Here is a 22970-nt window from a genome sequence, read left to right as displayed (position 1 = left end):
TTGGTGCTGGTTAGATTTTATTTTAACAGAATGTTTTCTGTTCAATTTGTTTTTCAAAATATCAGTTATATCAATATTAGAAGTGTAAACAGGTACAAAATATACAGTACATAGAAACGATTTTAACTAGTCTATTTCTAATAAAAGTATGCAGGAAGGAGCTGAATGGGTACCATGGTCTCTGCTCTCTGCAGGGAGTCATTACCCATTTGGGCAAGAGGACCAGTGGCTACTTTAACAAAATGGGAATGGCTATGTGTGGTGGGGACAGCACTGTTATGACAGAAACTTGGACCTAGCTCTAATTCCACTGTGAAGAGACTCCAGGCAGGCCTGAGAGCCATTTACCCAGTTACCTGGCAATCCAACTACCTCCTGCATGTCTAGTGATGTGTAAGCACACACACCGGGGGCTGAGGCAGGAGTTCTGTGTGTCTTGAAGATCTGATCCATGCATGTGGGACAAATCTTTTAAGAGGGCAACATCTCAAAACCTTTCCTTCCCTAAACCACTGTTCTAGAGAGCTGGGTATCAGCTGCTGCTCTCTCCAGCTCCTAGAACACACGGTGCTCATGGAGAGAGGCTGTGTCCCCTCTGAGCCCTTTATCTCCTCTTCTCTAAGAAGAACTGCCTGGCTATCTGCTTTCCAAAGTCATGGCTGATGGTGGAATGAGAGGTGAGGTGGGACTAGTGAAACAATTTTGAAAACGAACATACTACACAATGGGCAGCCAACAGAAGCATCATGGGTAATGGAGATAGCCCAAGATGGGTGGCCCTGGCTCTCTGTGACTTCATGTTCCAGGACTAAGCATCCTTCAGGTCTAACACTACAGCTCCATGTGATCTTCTTAGCCAGGCCCAGGAGCCATACTAGAGTGGAAGTCAGCCACCTTGGACAGGTACCACAGATGGCTCAAAACAGGAAGAAGGCAGGCCTCAGAAGGTAAGGGCTGCTTTAGTAGGGTTCTTACTGCTGAGTGGAAGCGGTCGGTCTAGGCCTCAGCATGCCTGGACAGAACTGGAACTCAGCCTGCCATGGGACTGTGTGGTCCATGGCCTGGAGTGCCCTTGCCTGCCTCTCCCTCTGACCGTCTTGCCAACACTGGTAAGACAAGGTGAATACACACCTCTGAAAGCCACACCTCAAAAATTAACTGGTTGCTGCTACTCTTTTTTCCAGATTTTTCCTCAAGAATTAAAGAGAAAAAAAAAAATGGGTAATTAAATTACTTAAGATCCGATTACGGTGTTCAGTTTCACAGTCGGAATTCTACTTTAAGGTGGAGGCTGCATTGACAGGCCTTCTTTCCAGTGATCAGTTCAGCAACATGGAAATTTGGTTCTCTGCCTTGTCTCCCTTTTTGCTTCTGAGCTTTCAGGCCATCCTGCTATCTGCACTCTGGACTGTACATTCGTGGCCTGCAGGGCCCACAGGAAGATTGGGGCCCTCACAGGTCTCCACCACCATCATTGGGTCCCAGGACACTTAGGCCACAAGTCCAGTCAGTCACAAGGTCTGTGGAGGCCATGGGTCCTTTGGCTGCGGGGCTCTTGAAGGGGTCGGGAGGAGCCGGCAGTGGTGGGAGCGGCTGATGTTGTGCTGGCGCCTTGGCTACTGCAGGGTGGTTGCGCTGGTGTTTGCGGAGGTGGTCCTTGCGGATGAAGCTCTTCCCACACACTGTGCAGGTGAAGGGCCGCACGCCTGTGTGCGTTCGGTAGTGGTCGATGAGCTTGGAACGCTCTGTGAAGCGCTTCTCGCACTCGGTGCAAGGGAAGGGCCTCTCACCAGTGTGTAGCATGCGGTGGCGGATGAGGTGTGCAGGGCGTGTGAAGCAGCGGCCACACTCCCCACACCTCAGAGCGCTGCTGTCCCGTGCGCTGCTCCCACCTCCGCTGCTGCCTCCGCCACCTCCGCCTCCAGTAGCGGTGGAAGCTGCCCCCGTGCCCGCCCCGTCGGACAGTCCGCAGCTGCGCTGGTGTGCACTCAGGCTCACCTGCAGCTGGAAGCTCTTTCCGCATGTGGCACAGGTGAAGGGCCGGCCTCCGGGTGGTGCTGCCGGGTGCTTCTTCTGTCCAGGTTTGTGGCCGAAGCCTTTTGTCCGGCCGGGGTATTTGCAGGGATCATTGAAGGGTCTTGGGGCCTGGCTGGGGTCCAAGATAGCCTCTCCATTGTCTGGAGATGAGAAAGGGAGCCCCTCGGGCACCGTCCTCGGGTTCAGGCCCACTGGAGGTTTACACCGGAAATTCCAGCCCCACCTGACTCCGCCAAAGAGCCAATCCCCAGCAGGAGCCTCCTCCTGTGCTATGGCAGGACTGAGCTCACCAATGTCCCTCTCTGGCCGAGTGGGCTCCCGCAGGCCCAGCACTGGGTCCTGGCTGGGGAAGGAACTGCCTTGACTTTCCCAGGCTCCTTCCTGGACAGGACTGGGGAAGAATCTTGTGGCTTGGCCTGGTGCAAACAAAGTCCCATGAGCCTCCAGGTCGGTGGGATGCACAGGTGTGGCCACCACCTCCTCTTCCTGGACTTCTGTTTTGATAACAATTTTTACATCTGCTGAGAAAGAGAGTAGGACAGAGATCATTCTGGACATCTTTAAAGGACAAAATGAGTCCAACACCTTCATCTGGAAACTCAGCAATCACTCAGCCCCGTGGAGCACCACACTGAGACCTCAATCCCATACTAACATGAGCACCCCATTCTCTTTCTTTGGCTATTAAAGTAAATTACAAATGTATTCTAAAAAGTAGATTTCGAGTGTGGTAGTCATGCACTAAAAATAAGGCAGAAGCACAGGCCTGTCCTCTGAGGTGTCTGGGACTCTGTGCAGCTGCCAGGCACAGTCTTATCCACAGCTCTACTGTGAATCCCAGCTTCACAGGGCTGCAAGATTAGCCAGGACAGCACATGGGAAGGTCCCTGGGCATACCATCAGGTACACAGTAACTGCAGTTATCTGATTGAACAAGTAGAACTGTTTGACTTTATATAAATGTATTGAATTTCAACCCCATGGCTTGATAACAGGGCTCTTGGTGTTTTAGCATATTTGGTGGTGGGGATAGTAAAAGATGACATTTTAATTAAGGTAACAGATAATTGGCCTTCAAACAAAAGAACATGAATTCTAGAATATAAAAGTTGGTCTTCCCGGCCGGTCGGTGGTGGCGCACGCCTTTAATCACAGCACTTGGGAGGCAGAGGCAGGCGGATTTCTAAGTTTGAGGCCAGCCTGGTCTACAGAGTGAGTTCCAGGACAGCCAGGACTACACAGAGAAAACCCTGTCTCGAAAAACCAAAAAAAAAAAAAAAAAAAAAAGTTGGTCTTCCCAACTCTGGCTTCTGCTGTCTTTGGCAGTACCGATATCTAGGAAGTGGTTTTAGCTCTCTGTCTGCATCTGTGCCTGGAAGCCACAGGTTGCCTGGGGGGATGGGGAAGGCCTATCCTCTAAGAAATCAGCTTATTTGAATAGACTGGCTAACTCTACCTGGAAAGAACTATAGGGAAAATCTCATTAAAGCAACACCTGTCAATAAAAAAGCCTATGGCCAATGAGCTGAGACAGGAAGTAGGAGGTGGGACACTGGCAGGAAGACAGGATTCTGGGACATAGAGAAGGGTGCGGGATATTCGCGCTGGAACACTGAGGAAAAGGAAGTAAACCAGCCATGTGGCTGAACTCAGGTTGGAATAAAGGAAGGTTTGCCCTGGATTTGGACGCATGAGGCTGAGATGAGGTAACTAACCACGTGGAAGGCATACAACAGTTTGAATGGGTTAAATCAGTTACGAGCTAGTTGGGGAATGAGCCAAGCGTGTGGCCTAGACATTTATTAATATATAATTATTCTCACGCTTGTCATTCCGGGAGCAAGAGCTTGGAGGAAAAAAATGGATTTATTGTTTTTACAAGGGAACTGTCTGTAAGAAACATGGGTATCCTCAAGAAAGGCTGTTCAAATCAGAGAGTTCTGAAGGAGATAGAGAGGAGAGGGCACAGAGAGCCATAAGGTTACGTGCTTGCTGGCTGAGAGGATGGGAAAGTTCACCAGTAAGAACAGAGTACCCATCCAGGCATTCACTCTCCTCTCCTGCCACTCCTGTACCTTCTGTGGATGCTGCTGTGTTGAGCTTCAGTGTCCCATCTGAGCATGCTGAAGAGGGGTGGTGGGGAGGGAGATCTGCTTGCCAGGAAGTGGGTGGGATGGTGGTTGAAAAGTTGGAATGGACACCTGTAAGGAAGAGAAATTGCAGCTTGTGGGTTAGGGGAAGGACAAGGACATGTGAGAATAGTGAACAGGAAACCGGAGGGAGGACAGGGCAGGGCAGGGCAGTGAAACCTTGAAAGCCCCAGTGGACTGTTCTGAATGGCCATGTGCCTTGGTCTCTCAGAAGCCAGTGTCTTTTGTTCCCTTCTCTGAAGCACTGGAAAGTCAGATGTTATAAACTGCTCATCTTTCTCCAATAAGAGTTGAGCCTATGCCTCAAGGTAGGTTTGAAAAACTTGTTAGGCCAGATTTTCTTCTTTTTTAAAAGACTTATTTTATATACATAGGTGTTTTGCTTACATGTATCTGTGCACCACATGGATGCATTGTACCCTCAGAGGTCAGAAAAGGGTGTTAGCTCCCCTTCTGACAGTTAACTGCCATGTGGGTGCTAGAAATTGAGCCTGTGTCCTTGAAAGAGTAGCCAGCACTCCTAACTACTGAGCCATCTGCAGCCCCCAGGCTATATTTTCTGAAAGCTCACAGTTTCTCATATGCTCTTAGGCACTTCCCAGCCCCTACTCTCAGTCCTTAAAACTCAGTCAGCTCTCCTGACTCAATTACTTACCAGAGGTAGCATCTGTGGAGATGTCTCCTGCTCCAGAGTCCAACTGGCTGAGGCCCCACGGCTCTTCCCCAATATCTGGTTGTCCAGCTGCCCAGGCTTCCACACCCAGAGCCTGCTGCTCCTGCAGCTGGAGCTCTCCTTCTTGCTTGATTTGCATCAGGAGGTCAGGGGCAGGAACTGGGGCTCCAGAGCCTAGAAAAAGGAGAGAGCACATGAGCCCCTCGGGCCTTTGGGGCAACCCTTAGGGTCTAACAGTACAAGAAAGCCATGGCATTGGATTCCTGGGTTGGTGAGAAGGAAGAACATGCCACGGTGTTCAGGGTTAGGGATGGACCAGGGGCACTCCTAGCTGCCCTGGAGTCCTGCTCTCACTTGTATGTAATATAGGAATGCTTGCTCGATCTCAACACTATCTTAGCCCCTCCATTCTCGTATATTCACATGAGTTTAAAAGAAAGAGTCCAGAGGTCAAGGAAAGGAATTTAATTAGCAGATCAGTGAGGAGCTGAGGATGTAATTCAATTGATAGACTGCCCATCTAGCTCAAGGAGTCCTGGTCTAATCCCCAGCACTGTGTAAAACAGGTATGGTGGCATATCCAGGTAATCCCAGCACTTGGGAGGCAGAGCTAGACGGCTCAGAAGTTTAAGATCATCCTTAGCTACACAGAAACTTTGAAGCCAGCCTGGGATACATCAGGCCCTGTCTTCTTCCCTCTCCCCCCGACCCCCAAAAAGTTTTTGTGTGTGTGTGTGATCATCAGAATGGACAGTGAATGACCCAGAGAGTTCTTGATAGATTAATAGCAAAGTTGCTGCAGTCATTTCAGTGGATGTTAACAGTGGCACTCGGAGCTTGTTTGGGATGAATGGCAGCTAGCCATGAGAGAAACTTCCCCTAGTATTAGCATCTAAAATACTGGAAAAACACAAAGGTTATTTTGTTTTATTTTATTTTGTCTTTTGAGACAGGGATTCTCCGTGTAGTCCTGGCTGTCCTGGAACTCCCTCTGGAGACCAGGTTGGCCTGTAACTCACAGAGATGCACCTGCCTCTGCCTCCTGTGTGCCGGGATTAAAGGTGTGCACCACCACTACCATGCAAAGTATAGCTTTCAAACTAATTAAAAGTAATAATAGTCTGAAGTGGGGGGGGGGGGAAGACTATAAATAACCATCAAAGGAAGAATGGGATAATGCAGAAGAGACAGGAGTAAGACTGACATCCAAGAGAATACAGAAGAGGATCCAAAGGGTGGCCAAAGTCAGCAACCTGTCTGGACCAGCCATACCTACAGGATGTTGTGGTTCACCCATATCTCCAGAAGTGTTCCAGTAGCAAAATTAGAAAAGATGAGTCGGGGTGGAGAGATGGCTTAGCACTTCATAGCACTGGCTACTCAGAAGATCTAGAGCTAGGTTCCATTCTCAGCATCTACATGGTGGCTCACAACCACCTGTAATGCTAGTTGCAAGGGATCCAAAATCCTTTTTTGGTTTCTGAGGGCACCAGGCATACAAGTAGTAAACAGACATGCATGCAGAGAGAACATACATACACATAAAATAAAAACAGAAAGCTAAATAGAAGCCAGAAATTCCATGTTGTATGTAGAAAGATATGTATGTATGTATGTATGTATGTATGTATGTATGTATCATCCATCCATCCATCCAAGGGCTTAAGGGAAAACTGAAATGCAAATTAGAAGATTGTATTTGGGTGCTAGAGTTAATGAAGATACCAAAATGTGTGGGCTGGAGTGACAGTGGCACATACATGATTTTATAGTTTTGTATGTTTATAGTAAAGACAGGATTAAAATGGGCTAATCAGGTAATGCAAGGTATCACAAAAGAAGCAATACCAACAAAAGCATGCATGTATGCATGTATGTATGTATTATATATGTATGTATTATGTATGCATGTATGTATGTATTTATAGACAGGGTTTTACTGTGTAGCTGTGGCTGTCCTGGAACTCTGTAGACCAGGCTAGACTCAAAACAAAAGCCTTTAAAGAACAGAAGGAAGTTAATAGAAGGAAGTTAGTGTTTAGGCCTCTAATTCCTGCTTCTTGGCAGGCAGTGGGAAGGGATCACCACAGCACATAGTTAAGGTCAGCCTGAGCAACAGTATAAGAGCCTGTCTCAAAATAAGAAGTGGGGAAAAAAACAAAAAACCAAAAGGCTGGAGACATAGCTCAGTGGCTGAGCACGTGACTAGCATGTGTGAAGTCTAGGTTTAATCACCAATTTGAGAGAAGGGGGTGGATGAGAGATATTTGAGATGGGGGGGTGGAGAAGAGAGGAAAGAGAGATATTTGAGACTGGAATTAGTATATTAGTATAAGGGAGAATAATGCAAAGAACAAAAGATTAGTTTACTGAAAAGAATATTAAGCCAGTTCAGCTCTAGTAAAATCCTAGGAAAAGGGAGAGAACATCTATAACCAGCCTGAGAACGAAACAAAAGGAGTGAATGGACGTGGATGCAGCTGAGGTTAAGGCGCATGCAATGATGGATATTCTACATCGGAAATGTCTGAGGCAATGGACACAGTCCTAGAAAGATTACAGCTTCTAAAACTGACCAAAAAAGGGAACAGAATACCTAAATAATCTTATAAGTAAAATGAAATAAATCTGTTGTCTAAACCTTCTCACAAAGAAAACCTGAGACCCACATGACTTCAATGGTGTCTTCTGAACACTCAGAGTACATCATTCCAACATCAAGTAGACTCCTTGAGCAAATAATATTAGAGGCCACACAATGGCTTATATTTTTAATACTAAAAGCAAGAGAAGGCAGTCTGCAAAAGGAAAATTACAGTCTAACTCAAGAACAAAGACAGATTTAACAGTTTTAGAACAAACAACATAATCTATAATGTACACATAAGGTCGTGACCCAATAAAGTTTATTCCAAGACTGCAAGGTTGGCTCAACTTTAGGAAATAAGAAAGAAACAAAAACTGTATCATCTTAACAGATGCCAAAGTCAACAACAAATTCATTCCATACAACTGTTGCTCCTGTTGGATGTAGGAAACCCCTAACTACCCAGAACTGTAAGAATTATTTAGTGGCATTCTCAATGTTGAAAGTTCAAAGCAGTTTGTTTGAAATCATGAATAACCAGAGTGCAACTATTATGCATATATTACTAGGGCGTCTGTTATTATGTCTACATCACTAGGGTTTCTGTTGTCATTGCTGTATCATTAGGGTGCACCTTTCCTACTGAAGGATTTTCTGGGATTTCTTAACAGAATAAAATAAGAAAAACAAGTATTAATGAGAATTTTAGTAAGGTTTCTAGATAGAAATGTCAACAAGTGCTTTTTAAATACACGACTAGTGTTCTGAGGTGCTGACTAACTGCTATTTTTCATCTGGGTCACGGATCTTCACCCGAGGAACAAAGGAGGAAGGCTGATGAGGCTAATTTTCTTGTGTGATAAGTCAGGATTTCGCTTTCATCTGTGGACAAGGACAATTTTTATAGTGACACTAGTCATTATAAAAGTTAGCCTGGGCTGTCCTGGAACCTGTTCCTAGCAGGGAAGTTGAGGACTTGTTTGTGGAGGTGGCCAGTGGCCCAGGCACCACGCTAGTCTAACTGCCGATCCTTCCCTCTTTGGTACGGTATGTTACCGCACACCTATCAGAGGCTGGATTGAAAACAGCACCTTCACAGAGTTCCTGCTGTGTGGGAAGGGTGTTTTCTGCCCCTACTCTCCATAAATCAGCAATAAACAAAAACTGCCAGTTAAGACACCACTGAGCACAGCAATTAAAAAAAAAAAAACAAAAAACCATAAGTACAAAGGAACACAGAAACATAACTCAGTAAAAAGTAAAGATCTTTTGGGTATAAAATTATGAAGCTTCAAAGAGACATTATAGACCTAACAAGGACTGCAGATCATCAAGAATAACATGACCCAATGAGAGTGAAAAGTGTCAATACCCTGCAATTTCAAAATCCATTTACATTTTTCATGGTACTTCACTAGGCAGATAAAGTTTTCCCACAACAGTAAAGGAAAAACCAAAATGCTAGCTAGGAAGAATGCACCATAGTCCCTTCTGCTGTTCAGCACAAAACCTAACCCTGCTGGGTTAAGGACTTGAACCTGTAAAGCACAACTTAACCCTTTCAGTAGGAAATACAGGACTTTATGATCTGGAGACTTGGAAGCATTTCTTAATTGAAGCCACAAAAAAGTTCCCTCACAAAGGGAAAGACTATGGAATCTAAGTGCAGTGGAGTGAGAGCCTCTGTGCTTTCCAATGCAGCACCGGGCACATCGCTCAGTGGTAGAGCACTGCCTATTCTCTACATGACCCTGGAGTTCTACCTCCAGCATACAAACAGCCAACAAACTACCCACAACCAGGAGGTATCAGCACACACACAGATTCATATTAAGATATATAAAGAACTTACACATAATTAATAAAAAGACACAGAAGAGCAGCCCACAAACACGGTATACAGTGCTTCATCTCATGTACACTCAAAACCACTCCCCTCCCACGGGACAGTCAGAAATGAAGAGAACCTTTCAGAAGAGGCAGCAGGAGAGGAGGCCTAGGTGCTGCTGGGAACCCACTTCAGCAACACTTTGACATCACCTGTTAAAGTCAAGTCCTGGGTCACTGCCAGGACTACACTGGAGAAACCTTTACAAATGTCTAAGGATTTTCACAGCAGCATATCTTTAAAGCAAAACAACCAAACCAACCAAAATCCACAACTAACCCCAAATAACCCACAACTTAAAAAAAAAAACGCAAATACTCCCTAGCAGTAAATAAATATAATGTGTTAGTTATAAAACTACAGAGTGAAAAATCATGAAAATGAACAAACTATTGTTTTGGCTTTTTTAATCATCACAGGGGGCTCAAGCTTCAATGTCAAATGAGAAAAGCGAGCCCAAGAAGGAAATCTTCACCATGGTACTGTACTGTTCATAAAAAGTTGAAAACCAGGTAAAACCAAACAATGTTTTTTGGTAATAACAGAGAAAATAACAATGTAAAGGAAGGCAGGGAACGATCTGCTCAGTTTCTAATTTCTATTTGTTTACAAGAAGGAAAGGCTGGGACTTGGGTTCTGGTGGTGCTGGGTGTTTGACACAGGAATGTTGATTTCACTCTAGACACTATATAAGCCTTGTTCCTGAGTACTCTCTATCCATTATGTGTGATATAGAGTAACAGAAAACCATACTCTGTTAAAAAACAAAAGCAACCCTCAATGTTTGATAATAACACCATCTACAATACAAACTTCTGGGTAGATGGGATGCAGTGGTAGATGGGATGCAGTGTAGACAGGAGGCAGTGGTATATGGGATGCAGTGTAGCTAGTCTGATGAGGGGAGTGGTAGCTGGGATGCAGTGGTAGCTGGGATGCAGTGGTATATGGGATGCAGTGGTAGATGGGAGGCAGTGGTAGCTGGGATGCAGTGGTATATGGGAGGCAGTGGTATATGGGATGCAGTGTGGCTGGTGTCTGATACTTTGTGGGTTTTTCTTCTTCCACCCTTTCTTTATTCCCACTCCCAATACCCCTCCCACAGTTTCACCCCACAGGAGAGAGAGGGGGTGGGGGAAGAGATCCTTGAATCTAATTTCTTCTTGTTTCTTCTTTATGAGCACAACTACTAACAAACTGCAAACAACTCCCTACCCTCAGATGACCAATAACTACCAGCCTCACCTTTCAGGGCCCTAGCATATACCCTCAGAATTCCCCAGAATTTGTCTGAGTTCCCAAAATTCAAAAATGTCACACAATTGCAGAAAGTGTCTACTGTTGGCAAAACCATACCTCTGTTAGAGCATGAGGCACATTATAGTTGCTGCAGACAGTCTGAAGTGGCCCCATATCCTCACACTTGGGATTAAAATGAAAATATATTCCCATAATATTTCTGTGTTTTTAAGGAAACCAAAATTCCAGAATTCTCACAATAGAGTACTTGCCAACCCCATGTGTTGTGGATTCCCACACAACTGTACAAGAACTATCCAAAACTTTTGGCTAGATACAAGCAGAAGGAAATGTGTATAGATATGTATGCATGGTTGAAGTGGAAACTGCTGGTTTCTTTGGAAAGTTGGTTATGTCAAATTGATGTTTTGCTGGGGCACACAGGTGAAAGAATGTAAGGGGAGCTGCTGATACTAAGGTCTCATTCCCTAAATGGTTCTTAAATTTGTCAATAAAAAAGGCTGGGGGGCAATTGCTGGGCAGAAGGTATAGGTAGGACTTCCAGGTCCCAGGAGGAAAAGGCAAATACAAGGAAGGAGAGGACTTTTTCTGTCATGCTTTGGAATGAGAAGAAAGGGGCAGTCATGTAAGGTCTTGGGGCAGCTAAGGCCTTCAGCCTCCACTACAGGCAGGAGCCAAGGAGGTTGGTGGGGGCTAGCTGATACAGGCCACTAAGTTTAGGATAGGAGGAGAAACATTGATAATAGTTGATGAGGGCATGCTTTTCTAGGCAGGAAATTCTGTGCCTAGTAATTGTGCCTAGCTGGCAAGTTCTAAAATAATAAAGCTGTCTGTCCTTTATCTGCTGATTCTAGGGCCTCAGGAGTGGGCTGGTGGAGCAGCTGACTCCTGGGGCATAAGGTGGGTAGAGAGAGGCCAGGCTGGGGCCGGTGGCAGCCGATGTTGAGCTAAGGATGTTAAGGATACAGAGCTAAGACTCTGGGAGGAGCTGGGAGCACCAGGGCCCAGGCAGTAGTGTTTTTAAAACCACACGCAATAAAAATGTTTTGCTAAAGTAGACACATGAAAGAATTTTCCTGAAACAGACACAGGTGAAAGGATGCTTTGCTATAGCAAACACAGGAAAGGACTCATGATGAAGGAATAAAAGTATGACCCCACAGACAGTGGAAGCAGGAGCACTGGCTTGGTTTGCTCTGCCTCACTATTCTTCACTAACCTTCATTAGCGACACACATGTATTAGTTAATCTTACATAGCATTGTTGAGCTCAACTTGTGATAACGATATTGCGAGAAACTTGACCGCTCATGAGGTTCCTGTGGCAGCTTGTTGCTTCACTGGCTTCGCCTCAGGCTGGTTGGTGAGCCTGGTGGTTTCTTCAGGATGGAACTGCCCTTGCTGGTTCATGTGTGGTAACTGCCAAGTAGATTGACTGATATTTGGTGTTTGCTGCTGGACTGAACTGCTGATATCCTGACAACTAAGATTGGACTCACCCCCAAAAGAACTATTTCTAAACAGGTCTACTTCCTCCGTGTCCCAGTAACTTTTCTCTTCCACTACCTCTGGTGGGTGGTGGGTAGGCTAGGAGAGGCTGAATGCTTATTAAAATAGGTTGAAAATTTGTATGCTGTATGCCGCACACAGTACCAAAGGCAGCACTTGATGCATCTCAGGCAAGAGCTCGGTCACTGAGCTACGTCCCCATCCAGCCTTTGTTCTGAGTCAGGACCTCACTATGGATCCTCAAATTTCTGATCTTTCTGTCTCTGTCTCCTGAATGTCATGACTGTAGGTATGCACAGCTATGCAATTAAAACTATATTTTATTAAGGTTATATACTAAATCACTGATTTAATAGGACAGCCTAAAAAATCTTTTTAAAAGACTTTTTAAAAATTATTTATATGGTGTGTGTCTGTGAGTATGTACAAGTGAGTATAGGTGCCCTTAGACTCTAAGGTTTAAAGGCTACAAGCACCCGGTCCCCTGGAGCTGGAGTAACAGATGGTTATGAGCTCCCGACATGGGTGCTGGGAACAGAACTTGAGTCCTCTGGAAGAGCAGCAAACAGTCTTAACTGCTAGCTCGCTGGCTCCTTTTGAAGATACTTTGTTTTGGAGACAGCGTCTCACTGGGTAGCCATGGCTGGCCTGGAATTGGCAATGTAGACCACCAGACTGGCTTCAAACTCAGAGGTCTACCTGCCTCTGCCTTCTAAGTGCTGGGATTGTGTTGTGGATAGCCCTGGTGCTGTTTGCATTTTGATGCTAATTCAGCTTCCCCAAGAGTGAATCTGTACCCAGGACTTCATGTGACCCTTCTAATAAATAAAGAAACCAATCACTGGGCAACTAGGCCAGACTTCCAGGTAGGGCAGAGGGACAGTGGAGGAGAAGAAGAGAATAGGGAAGAGGGATGGAGATGGGGCGAAAATGTAGACAGTGGAGACCCCATTTCAGGTGGCAGATCCATTTGGATTGCTACTGGGGGATTTAACGTAGAATGGCTTATAAATTAGGATGTTAGTTGTTACGCCCAGAGATTGAGTTACCATTGATTCTGAACTAAGTTTGTGTGTTTTCCTTCACGTGGCAGCTCAACTGGGTTCCAGAGAGAACAGCATGGCGGCAAAGCATGGGTTTGCAAGAAGGGCACCCCAAAAGGCCGTGGGAATTCTGAAGCATGGGACTGGCATGGTAGTGACCATGCCAGTGGGAACTTAGTGAGTTGAGTTGAGAGATTTTGGAGCTTGGAGTCAGACAGTCTCCACGAGATGAGAACAGACCTTCTAGTGAAGCATGGATTGTATTTTTTTTTTTTTTTTAAATATTTCATGCTACAGGATTAAAGGCATACATGTTTTACCATGCCTGGTCCTTTAGAAGATACTTTAAAAGAAAATTCTTAGTCAGGTTGGGTGACACACACCTGTAATCCCGAGACTCAGGGATTCAAATGTGAGGTAGCCAAGGAAATGGAAGCTGTTATCTTGACACTGTGTCTATGGTGAAAATGTTGCTTTGTGGGTGAACATTCTGAAACTGCAGTTAGGTTATTCCCATTGTATTAAAACTAAGGGGGGAGGGGACTTTCCCAGTTTGCCACATATGTGAACTAATAAAAGGGTCTGTATTATCCAAGGACCCAGGCTTCAAAATAGTGTTGATGTCATGGTTTTGATCTCTTTAGTGGATTTTTAGAAAAGATCATGGGAAGAAATACGCTAAAAGGTGCTCTACTGTACCATGATTTGGGAAGGAAAAGGTTGCCTTTCCCCACAAATATGCTACTTGCCTCATAAATATTCATATAACCTCTTACAAAAACAAATTCAAGATATTTTTCAGACACCTGCCTGGGTCAGCTCTATAAAGTGGACTATGGTGTCTGCTTCATTTTGCTATGTAAGTCACTGCTTAAACTGAGCCCCTCTGCTGAATTCTTTCCTGTACGACAAGAGCCCAAAGCAATTTCCACCCAAGTAACAGACCCAGCACTTTATAGACAAGGCAGGATTTCAAATGCAAGGCAAGCCTGGGTACAGTGAGATGCCATACAGCTCAGCAATAGAATAGGAGCCCATCATGAACAAGGCCCTGAGTTTGATCTTCAGTACTGAAAACCAAACAACCAACCTCATAAAATTACAATGCACACGGAAACCCTAAAAGTGTATCAGTAGCAAGGATGTCTATTTTACATCATCTTAGACAAATTCCAGAGCAGAAAAACAATGTTATACAGTTTAAAAAAGAATCTACAAGTCCCTGTGTTTTATTCTTAGCCCTGCCAAAAGGGCCACTCATGAGCTTGTTTTTGTAAAGGATAAAAAAAATCAAAGGGTGTTTGAGCAGATGACTCACCGCACCTAAAGAGAACAGCAGTTTTAAAGCCTGAACTGAAGTCAAAGCATGCTACATGTATTCCTGTTACAACTACATAAAACACAAAATTAAGTCTAAAAGAAAATTCTTACTTAATCACCTAAGAAACTATCAATAAATGAATCTTTCTGTAGACAAAAAAAGTTGTAATGATGGCAATTCTCTATAGTTAAATTATAAAGTGAATGCAATTCATCCAGGCTCCCAACAGGATTACATCAAGAACTTAAGAGATTGCAAAATGCATACCCAAGAGCAAAGATCTGAGAATACTGTAGAACAGTTTAAATTACAAACAGGGCAGGTTTGATACATGAGGTATTAAGGCTGTGAGGCAGCTGAAAAGTGTGGCCTTGGTAGAGACGGAAACTGGTTCAAGCTGGAGGTGACATTACAAACCAGCCAAGACAGGAGTATTTACTAATATATGTTTAGCCAGGGTCTCATGTATTTTAAGCTGGCCTCCAGTTACTTTTTTTAGGCATTTATTTTTATTGTGTATGTGTGTGTATGGTGCCAGTGCCCTCATACACATGACCTCATGTATAGAGGTCAGAGGGAAACTTTCATGAGTCGGTTCTCTCCTACTTTGGTGGTAAGTGCTTTTTGAGAAGGGGCTTTTAGCCATCCCTCCGACTTGCTTTGCAGTCAAAGATGATGTTGAGTTTCTGATTTTCATGCCTTCAACCCCCAGTGGGTTAGAGGTGTAGTGGAAAAATTTTAAATTCTCTTTTGCAGCCTATATAGGAGCTGTGTGTGTGTGTGTGTGTGTGTGTGTGTGTGTGTGTGTGTGTGTATAGGACTAGAGAACTTGGGTTTTTGGCTTATAGCTGGGTGGATGCAGAAGCCAGGGAGAATGAGGAAGAATGGGTTTCAAAGGGAGGCTATCCTATGGCCTTGGATATATTGGCCATGGCTATGGGTTGTGGGAAATTCAGGCAGAAGTCAAGGGTGAGGCACACAGCTAGACACAGGTAGTAAGACCTAAGCTGCTTTGAAGGAAAAAGGGACTGTGAGGATAAGGGCACACCATTTTAGAAAGGTCTCAATGCTGCAGGAAACAGCAAGGGAAGGGCAACAGTGGTGGGGCAGGAATCCCAGGAGAGGGAGGTGTCCTGTGTATCCAAAGACATACCTTCAGGAAGTAGTGCTATGTATGATTGGGTATGTCCCTGGAATCCCTGTGTTGGAAGGGATCTCTTGATCTCTGTTACTGGTATTAGAGGCAGAGCTTTTGGAAGCAATCAGGATTAGATGAAGTCTTGAGTGTGGGATCCCCTATAATAACCTGAGTGGCTTTTTAACAAGCAGAAGACTTGCTGTTATGAAATGGAATATCCTTTGTTGAGTTCAGCAAGAAGGATCTTACCAGGTATGGTCTCTTGACCTGGACTTTCCAGCCTCCAGGTAGGGTACAGTGACCCAGTCTGTGGTATTCAGCAATAACAGAAAATGGATTAAGACAGTGAGGAGGTGACAGACTCAATATGAGGAAGAGGCACCCATGTAAAAGGGATGATTCAGAGAATATATGCTGTCTCTGGAGCCTGAATAGAGGCCAGAGAGGTGAGGCCCTCTTGGGAGGGGGTAAGAGAGGGAATGTCTGGTACCCTTGAGAAGGTAGCCTAGGGCAGAACGTAGGGCCAGGCAGAGAGAATGTCTTTAGAGTGGCTAGGTAAGCAGAGCGACAGGCATGAATCAGAGCAGCAGACACAGAACAGCCAGAACAGGAGTTGGAGGGCCATAAGAATGTTTTTCTGAAACTGCTGTGCAGACCAGGCTGGCCTCAAATTCAAGAACTCTGCCTGTCTCTGCCTCCTGGGTGTAGGATCAAAGGCACACACCACTGCTGCCTGGCAGATTTATCTTCTGTGTGTGAATGTTCAGCCCATATATTATGTATGTGTACCACATGTGTGCCTGATGCCTGAGGTTGTCAGAAGGTGTCAGATCTCTTTCAACTGAGTTACGGATGGTTGTGACACGCCATGTGGCTGCTGGGAACAGAACCTGGGTTCTCTGCAAGAGCAACACTTGCTATTAACCACTGAACTGTCTCTCCAATCCCTGAGAGTGTGTTTTTAAAATTAAAAATGGTCTTTTAATGCTAAATTCAAATGAAATTCTTGGTTTGTGAGCCCTATATAAACAGGGTTAGGTTTGGCCTAACAGCCACACTTTGCCAACTTCTGAGCTCGTGAGAGAACTGAGATGATCTGGTGACTACTGGCTGATGAGGAGCTCCCACTAAATGGTCAGGAATAGGAATACCAAGTGAGTGGCTGCAGGTTTGGGTTTGCCACTGGCAGTTATCTGGGTACAGGTGCAGAGCAGCCAATTCCTTGGGATTACAGTTTTGTTAAGTAGAGTGAATACAGGGAAAGTGAGAGTATAAGGGGCAACTAATGATGGCCACAGGGAGAGGAGGATGAGGAGAGTGTGAAGGCTTTGAAGGTCTTATAGACTGAAGACCTATTGGACCAGAGGTTCTAAAGACTGGAAGAACCAGAGCAGGAAGCAGCTGTGGGGTCCATGCTAGAAATGTGGAAGGAATAAGGAAACCGTGACAGTGCCCAGACGGTGAAGGGGGTAAAGCTGCCACGTGGACAGAGCAATCTGCAAGAGTAGGGAGGAAAAGGAAGACAAGGTGTTTAGAGGTCTAACTCTGTTAACTCTCAAGACAGGGTTTCCAGAAAGGGGACGGGGGAGGGAGGACAGAGGCAAGGGTCAGTGATGAGGAGCAAGGACACCTGACTTTTGAAAGCCCAATGTCAAAGGGATAAAGGAAAGAGGACAAAATAGCTGCTGGGCAGCAGCACTTGGGAAGAGCCAAGGCTCAGCCTGAGCAAGATAGATGGGAACACACTGGACCCAGGTGTACTGCTGTGTATGGAGAGTCCTATAAAGTACCATGGAGATCACAGGTGAAGAGAAGAGATGAAGCTTGATACAGGCATGGACCAACTTAATCATAGGTGAGAGGAGGGCAGGGGCCCCAGATGACTGGACTGAGAAGGGAAGAGCAGCCTGCTGACAGGTTCCTATGGACAATGGAGAGTGAGGGACAGCAACTAGCCGTTTCTTGGACCTTATCAGTTCATGTTACAAACATTAAGACATAAAAGCAGATTAACAGTAACCTCTCACCCTTGGCTTTGGAAGTCAAGGCCACATGTGTCCCCCATCTCTTCCAGGAAGAGAACTCAATAGCACCTTTCCACCATCCAGCTGGCCCACTTTTCTTGGTACCAACAAGACTCTCAAAATGCACTGCGGAACTACACTGTTGAGTAAATGAAAACTGGCCATGTGCTCAGCTCTAGACTTGTTTCTGCCCTTGCCTAACTGAGACGAAGCCTAACCTACATGAAGTACACATGTACAACACATAGGAGTTAACCCACAGAAGTCTGAGTGATAGTGTCAAAGACACAAACCTAAGGACAGGCAAGGGAAGAGACAGAGGTTGAGCGGAGACCAAAGGACCCAGCAAGGTCTTCCCTGTGGCTTCCAACATTCCATCCTTCCTGAACATGTTAACTGGCTCCAGGGAAACCTGAGACACTGTGTTCAGTATTTGCATTCAGCTGAAACGAATGCCTGATTCCAATCACACTGGTCCATAGTGCTTGCCAATGGATTCTGAAACTCCCAGTGTGTTTAAGATTGGATGCCTCCTTGCACAGTTCTGAATAAGTTTGTCTTCAACTCTCTCTCACTCCCTCTTCTCTCATCCTCTAATTTCTGTGCTGCTTCTGGCTTTGCTATCAATGTCGAGGAAGGAAATTACTAGTTATGATCAACCATGAAAGATTTAGACTTGAAACTTTCTGTCTCTTCTAGAAAGAAGTCACACCTCCTCTGGACCTTTACTCTTATGTGTTCATGTGGTCACTTGGTGTGTCCCTGACCTTTTCCCAACCCTTCACCTGGACTTGGGTCCACAGGAACCTCCGGGACCTTGGGGCCAGTGCGACGCCAGGTGCATGGCTCCTTGCCTTGTTCAACCTGGGAGAGGACCTCGGGTTTGGAGATGGCATAGTCTGAGGAAAGATAGGAGGTTAATCTTGCCACATTCTCATCAGAGCTGGGACAGGCATTTGTAAAATCACTAACAGCCTAGAAACTAAATTTCTTGATTGATGCAGAACAGCAGTTCTCACATGTAGGCATTCTGCTCAGAGTCTTCCAACAGTCTTGTGCAGAATCCAGAGGATGGGAAAGATGCCACTGTGCATTCAACAATACAAGTGAAAGACTCCACCCCACTAGTCATCTGTCCACAGAGTTGGACAAGGCCACATTAAGCAGCAGCATGTCAGCAAAGCAGCATCCTACCAAATACTCTTGGCCAGGAAGGAAGACTAAGAAGAGGGTCTTTCAGAACAGTACCTCCAGAGGCAGGGGCAGCAGGGCTTTGGGGCACAGAAAGAACATGTGTTTTTGAGAGGCAAGGCGGACTCTATTCTCACATACCCTGTGCTATGTCACATAAAAGCCACCCAATCCATGGTAAGAGAACAATTCCTCTGCTACAGTGGAGTTTATTAAAAATGCACTGCAGAGCTGCCAGCACACCTGAACTCCAGTCTCAGCCAAAATGGAGATGTCAATGCTCTGGGCCTAGTGAGGACAGAGGTCACTGCTTTCCTTGGTCTGCTACTCTTGTCAAGCAGAAGGGCATATCTGACTCTTTACCTCCCAACATGAGGAGGGAAGATGGGAAGGTGGGGGAAGAGGAGTCTTCTTGCTCAAATTATCTAGGGATCTGCACACCAGTGACATGAAAACAACCATATCACAAAGAGAGGTCAGGGAACTTGTAAAATCCCACCTTGCAGAGGTGTATGTTAGGCTTACCCAGGGAGACCAGTGTCTCGTAGTTGCCCCTCATCACGTGCTTGTAGAGCTCCTTCTGCCAGTCCTCCAGCTTACCCCACTCCTAATCAGAAAAATACATGACCACATCATCAAAGGTCAGAGGCACATGAAACCACAGTGTCACACTCGCTCGCTCACCCACACACTTTCAGGTATGGACCCTCAGGTTCATGACCACCACAGGGCATCCAAAGGCTACCTTGGGGACCTCGCCCTTGCTGCCGGGGGGCAGCCGCAGGACCCAGAAGTTCCGGTTGCGCAGCAGGTTCTCCAGGTTCTCCAGCCGCCGCTGCAGCAGCCCATACTCCTGCAGCAGGGTCCCCAGCACGGCCCACTTGCCCTCCAGCTGGTTGCCGAACTCCACAGCTGTCTTCTCACAGTCAGCCAGCTTCTTCTCTGCCATCCCAGTTCGACCTTCTAGAGAAAGCAGTCGAGCAGCCTGTGATTCAATCTTCCTCTCCATAGCCTGAATTGTAGCTGCCATTGTCCATGGAGAAATCTTTGAGAAAGAAGAGAAGCCAGCATCATTCTTTGCACTGTTGCAGGGAGCCTTCAAGACCCTAGTCATAGGGGAGCCAATCTGGGAGTGGGGAGCCCACGTACGTGAGAAGTACCCTATATCATGCAGCAGATCCTGCCTTAATGACAGCCTCTTTAGGTGTAACAGAACTAGCCAGTCTGGCCAGTGCCTTGCCCCGGGACCGCAGAGCAGTGTCTTGGTGCTTCCCACCTCAGTCAGTCATTTCCTGTATCGCTACGCTGAGCATCTCTTCTGGTGGACACTGTGTCTTTTCACAGCACAGTGCTAAACACATGGTAAACACACAGTGTGATATTTTGCAGAATAAACAGTGACTTAGCATTGCTGAGTGTTTTAGTGGAGAAACGATACACTGCAGATTTACTAGGGCCTAGCCTGCACTCCTGTCACAATCGCACAGGAACTGCATGATGATGACCCAGCAAAAACCCCAGCAGCTTCAACTGAGAGGCACAAACAAGGGGGTTGCTTAACTGCTTTTTTTAAAAAAAGTATCTCATGTCCCCACTTAACAGACATATAAACTCAATAGCTAATTCCCCTTCTTCTAGGACAATCTGATTTAGTCCATTAATTGCCACACCCCCATGAGCTAAAAATTACCATTACTGCCAATTTTAACCAATTGAAGAACCGAATATTTTGCTTGTTTTTGTGAAGTCTCACATAGCCTTGGCTGACCTAGAACTTGCTAGGTAGCATAGGATGGCCTTGAACCTTTGATTTTCCCTGCCTTCACTACCCAAGTTCTGGGGTAACAAGTGTTACTATGCCTGGCATTAAGAGTTGGACTCTATATCACCTGAACTTCCTGTAAGGCAAGCGTCATTCTCAGACGTGAGCTGTCCTGAGATCAGGGATAAACTAATCTGGTGAGGAAGGCAGATAGACAGTCATTCTTTTCACGTGGGCAACAACTATCACAAGACTGATGCATTCCTGTCATTGGGAGTGGCATAGAGGCTTTAGTGACTACCACGGGGGATAAGGGACACATGGGTAGGGAGTGGGAGGAGCTCCTCCATGTACATCTGAGGTGCAGCTCACAGGGTGGATTGGCCATCCTGGCGTGGGCACCGTTACTGGTTAGTGCCTGAAGATGGATGTTTCTTATATTCTAGAAGAATATTCTTGAACAAAAAAGGTTGGTGACTATTTGCAAAAAAATAAGTTCTAGAAACTAGTGTGGCCTCGTTTGTGTTGCTGAGAACCAGAAAGTAGGAAGACATGAGAAAATGGGGTCAAGGGAGCCTGACCAGGGGCAGAAAGCTTGCCTGGGTGGTGCTCAAGAGTTTCTCAGGCTGCAGAGAGAAGGGACACTGGGTCTGACTGGGGACGTTCAGTGGGTCTCAGAAGATGGATTCTGACTGGCAGAACTGTTAGAGGGAACACATGCTGTGGAGGACACCTCTGGTCTCCTACTCTTTAGCGCCGGCCCTGACTGGGACTACCCCAGACTCTAAGAGGATTTCCGATGTATACTTGTGCTTTGCCACCCATTCCCTTTGCTGCAATCTCTGTTACACAAAAAAGACATCTGCAAACATCTACCTTGTTGATGTCATTCTTGTTTAACGTCTTTTTAAAAATGGGGTTCATGGGTCTTTGAACTGTCCAGTTGGAAGTAGGGGTGGTTCTCTGCTGAAGCCTAGCCCCTTGCTAATTTAAAAGGGAGGTGGGATGGTCAACTGCCAGACAGCCAGGGAAACCAAAACTCTGAGAGGAGCCACTGGTCTAAGAGGATGCCAAATCTTTCAACTCTTTCCTACCCACATGACAAAGTCCAGGCCGTCCCAGCCCCTACCATATCTCCAGGCTTGTGGACCGGTCTTGCACTATCCTGTGTCTGGACATTGCCTCTCTTTGCCCAAGCCCTAGAAACCCTAGCTAACTCAACTCACAGAAGCACAGATTACCTGGCCAGGCAGGAGAAGCACCAGAGTCTGCTAGCACCTGCATTCGAACCTCGTTTCCACCAGGTTGCTACGACCTCTTTCTGTCCGACCATATGGCTACTCGTGTACCTGGACTGCTTTCCTTATTACAGTCATTGGACTGTGAGCACTGTCTTCCCACTTTTCTCGCTGAGATTCTTGGCAAGTTAACTTCGTTGGGCCTTCAGCTTTTCTTTCGTACGAAATAATAACTATAATAGTTACTACCCCACAGGTTTGCAGTGCAGACAAAATCCTGCCTAAACCGGGCTGAGTGCAGCGCTAGCCTGGCTGGACAAATAAATACAAGCAGCTCTTGCGTGCCGCCCGGGAGGGTTGGGCACACAGTGGGTGCTCTCACTGTGTACGGAATCGACGTCCGACACCTCCCAGGTGCCACCAGGCCGCTGGGGGGAGCTGGGGGAGGGAAGCACCGGCCCGGCGCTGAGGAAGGAGCCCGGCCCGGGGGCGCGCAGACCGGGAACTTGGCGCGGGTCGGCCTCCTGGGCTCGGACGGCCGTTCCCTGCGCTCGGCTCCACCCGGTCCGGTAGGCCCCGGCGGACCTCGCGGCCGCTCGCCGCAGCCACAGGACCCGCAGGCCCGGTCTGGCCCGGAAGCCCTCCTGGGGCCTGCAGCACAGTGTGCTGGGCCCCGGCCTTCCGGGGCCCGAGGCCGCGCGGGCCAAGCGCGCGGGCCGCCCTTACCGGAGCCGCGGCCGCCTCGGCCATGGCCCTGCGCTGTCCTGCCCGGCGCGGAGGAAGTCGACGCCGCGGCGCGCGGCCCCACGCAGGCCCGGCCGCCGGGTCCTCTCCGCCGGCAGCGCCGCCCGGGCCCGCCGCTACCTTCCCCGCCGCGCTCCTCGCAGGCCGGCCTGCTGCCGCTCCGCCCGCAGCCGCACCGCCGCCGTCAGCGCCCGGCCGCTCCACACTGCATCCTGGGAGCCGGCGCCGCGGCCAGGCCGACGAAGGCCCGTGAGGCTTCCTGGAGGCAGCGCGGCGGCACAGCTCCACCTGCAGCTCGAGCGGCGAACGGCAGCGCCGGCACCCGCCTGCCGCCGCGCCTGGCCCCGCCCTCCTCACGAGGCCCCGCCCCAGCCCGACCTCCAACCACGCCCCCGCGCGTCGCCA

At 47.0% G+C, this 22970-nt stretch overlaps 1 protein-coding gene across 4 annotated transcripts; it reads right to left on the bottom strand.

Moving 5' to 3' along the window:
• Znf746 (zinc finger protein 746) lies at positions 1-22715 on the bottom strand. Of its 4 annotated transcripts, none has more exons than XM_034519473.2 (7): positions 22548-22715; positions 19567-19866; positions 19347-19428; positions 18416-18529; positions 4843-5034; positions 4113-4238; positions 1-2558 (listed from the first exon to the last, which is right to left on the bottom strand). In XM_034519473.2, exons 1-7 carry the CDS (start codon positions 22569-22571, stop codon positions 1453-1455), a joined length of 1944 nt encoding a protein of 647 aa, XP_034375364.1. In that variant the 5' UTR covers positions 22572-22715; the 3' UTR covers positions 1-1452. The 4 variants fall into 4 exon arrangements, with proteins under 4 accessions (XP_034375364.1, XP_034375362.1, XP_076769502.1 ...); XM_034519471.2 differs by having other exon boundaries at positions 1-2555; XM_076913387.1 differs by lacking the exon at positions 22548-22715 and adding an exon at positions 21825-22252.
• Positions 22716-22970: the final 255 nt, after the last annotated feature.

Source organism: Arvicanthis niloticus, chromosome 15 (genome assembly GCF_011762505.2).
Source record: "Arvicanthis niloticus isolate mArvNil1 chromosome 15, mArvNil1.pat.X, whole genome shotgun sequence".
Lineage (NCBI taxonomy): Eukaryota > Metazoa > Chordata > Mammalia > Rodentia > Muridae > Arvicanthis > Arvicanthis niloticus.
Note: the sequence above shows the minus strand (reverse complement) of the source record. Positions and strands in the feature narration are given on the sequence as shown.

What these genes read in the sequence shown, in the direction of transcription:
- Znf746 (XM_034519473.2), bottom strand. Translation starts at nt 22,571, where the DNA reads ATGGCCGAGGCGGCCGCGGCTCCG. An exon ending in CCGAGGCGGCCGCGGCTCCG is followed by an intron (nt 19,867 to 22,547) that starts GTAAGGGCGGCC and finishes TCTTTCTCAAAG; the next exon opens with ATTTCTCCATGGACAATGGC. An exon ending in GCAAGGGCGAGGTCCCCAAG is followed by an intron (nt 19,429 to 19,566) that starts GTAGCCTTTGGA and finishes TTTTCTGATTAG; the next exon opens with GAGTGGGGTAAGCTGGAGGA.